Source organism: Acanthisitta chloris, unplaced genomic scaffold (assembly GCF_000695815.1).
Source record: "Acanthisitta chloris isolate BGI_N310 unplaced genomic scaffold, ASM69581v1 scaffold13064, whole genome shotgun sequence".
NCBI classification, from domain to species: Eukaryota; Metazoa; Chordata; class Aves; order Passeriformes; family Acanthisittidae; genus Acanthisitta; species Acanthisitta chloris.
Genome location: NW_008669928.1, coordinates 1,579 through 3,578, shown reverse-complemented (window position 1 = coordinate 3,578; position 2,000 = coordinate 1,579). Strand labels below are relative to the sequence as shown.

The 2,000-nt window shown below is 57.5% G+C and overlaps 1 protein-coding gene across 1 annotated transcript in view; it reads right to left on the bottom strand.

The window, feature by feature from the left end:
* Positions 1-2,000, bottom strand: part of GALK1 (galactokinase 1) — a gene marked incomplete at its 5' end in the record, with an annotated part of 3,016 nt that continues 1,016 nt past the window's right edge. The window contains 5 exons of the mRNA XM_009073504.1: positions 1-72; positions 491-653; positions 857-1,007; positions 1,248-1,429; positions 1,832-1,967. Coding sequence (XP_009071752.1) covers positions 1-72; positions 491-653; positions 857-1,007; positions 1,248-1,429; positions 1,832-1,967 — 704 coding nt within the window. The remainder of the gene's footprint in view (positions 73-490; positions 654-856; positions 1,008-1,247; positions 1,430-1,831; positions 1,968-2,000) is intronic.

The window sequence follows — 2,000 nt, the reverse complement described above, 5'->3', positions numbered from 1 at the left end:
CTACAGGGGCAGTGCCTTTGCCCCTCCTGAGGGCTTGGTGAGGTAGAAGGTGGCTGTGCCGCTGTATTTCTCCTGGAGGACAAGAGGAGTAGTCAGTGCTGGTGCTTGGGGGTCAGGTTGGGACACACCAGAGAAAGGGAGAACAGCCCTGCCAGTCAGCCCAGCACCTGTCTGGCTCCACCACTCCAACAGTGGCCACATCAGCTGCTTTCTGGGGACAGCATGGTGTCACAGCCACTGCCTAGAGGGTCCTGTGGTCCATCCACAGCACAGGGCAGGGAGGATACCAATGCATCTCCCAGCAGCACCTTATGGACTGTTTTGTGTGGGTTTTTTCCAATCCCTTTTTGACCCTGCTGATGCTGCCAACCTCCACGGCCTTTGCAATGCCAGCAAACTCCCCCAGCCCTGCGAGTGCTTCCTCAGCTGTGACCCTGAGTGTTCCCTTGGGAACTTCAAGCCAATCTCCTGGCACTTTTCTGCTTCCTACCTGGATGTGTTGCTGGGCTCTCTCTGCAGCGTCAGCCTCCAGCAGAGTCACCGTACAGCCTCCGAAGCCTCCCCCAGTCATCCTGCTGCCATAAACCCCATCGACTTCCAGGGCTGCTGCTACCAGCTCATCCACCTCTGGGCAGCTCACTTCATAGTCATCCCTGCAGAGAGGAGAGCCATGGTCAGCACTGTATTGCACTCAAGCCACAGCCCCTGCACCACCAACTGCTGAAACTTGTGTCTTGGTGCAGCCACTGCCGTAGCAAACTGCAGCGATGTTGGACGCTGCAGATCCTAGTCCAGCTCTGCCTGTAAGCACATGTATATGTGAGGAAGGCTGTGAGCATCCTTGGTACATCCTCACCTGAGGGAGTTGTGACTCTCCACCATCAGCCTCCCAAACATGCTGTAGTCTCTGTCCTGCAGTGCTTTTGCTGCCTGGGCTGTGCGTGCTATCTCGCTGACGACGTGCCTGGCCCGTCGGTACACCTCGTCGCTCAGCTGGCTCCTGGCAGCTGTGGAGACATGCATGACCCTGCAGCAAAGCCCCCTGGCTCTGCAGGATGCTGCTGGGGGCAGGCATGGCTGCATCCTGCAACCAAACTGTGCCAGAGCTTCTCTACATGCAGCACGCTCCCCTCCTGGTGTGTGCACCCAGCCACCCATCCCAGGTGCTGCCCCACGGTCTCAGCCTGTGCCATGGGGCACCTGATGCCCTAAGGAGTGAGCAGAACCAAGGGAAGGACTGTCCACACCTTCCAGCTCAGCCATGGTAGCATCTCTCAGGCTGGTCTTGCCCAGTGCTGCTGCTGCCTCCTCGCACTGCCGCCGGCGCGTGGGATACTCGCTGCCCGTCAGCGTGTGCCGCACGTTGGAGTTGGTGATGAGGACAGCCAAGCTGGCATCACTCAAAGGGACAAGGACAGTTTCCAGGGACCTGCAGTGATACCCCAGCATGGGCCATGTGCCTGTCCCTCCCTACCCTCTCCAGCCCTCGGCTATCTTTGTGAGGCCACGTGCCAGGCAGCTCCTGAACCACACAGGCAAAGTCCAGGTGGTTTAGGATTTCACTTCTCCAAAACTACTAGCTACATAACAGACCCTAATGATTGCTGGAAAGACAGCTCAGGCAGAGAGCAGAAAGGCTGCAGGATAAGGAATCAAGACAAGCAGGAATTAAAACATAGGGAGCCCCATCCCCATTATAAGACTTTGTGCTGGGTTGGGAGGTTAACCCCTCCCCGTGCTCCTGCACTTATTTCATGCCCATAGGACCAACTCATCCCCACCTGCCCAAGGAGCTGAGCACAGCACAGTGAGCTCAGTGCTTGGCCCTGACCTGCAGTCGATGAGCAGTGCATGACCTTCCTTGCCCATCACGGATATGAACTGGTCCATGATCCCACAGGGCATCTCAGCAAACGTGTGCTCTGCTTTCTGGCATGCCAGGGCCTTGGCTGCCAAATCACCATCATCTGTGCCAGAGCAGAGAGATGCAGGTCAGCAGC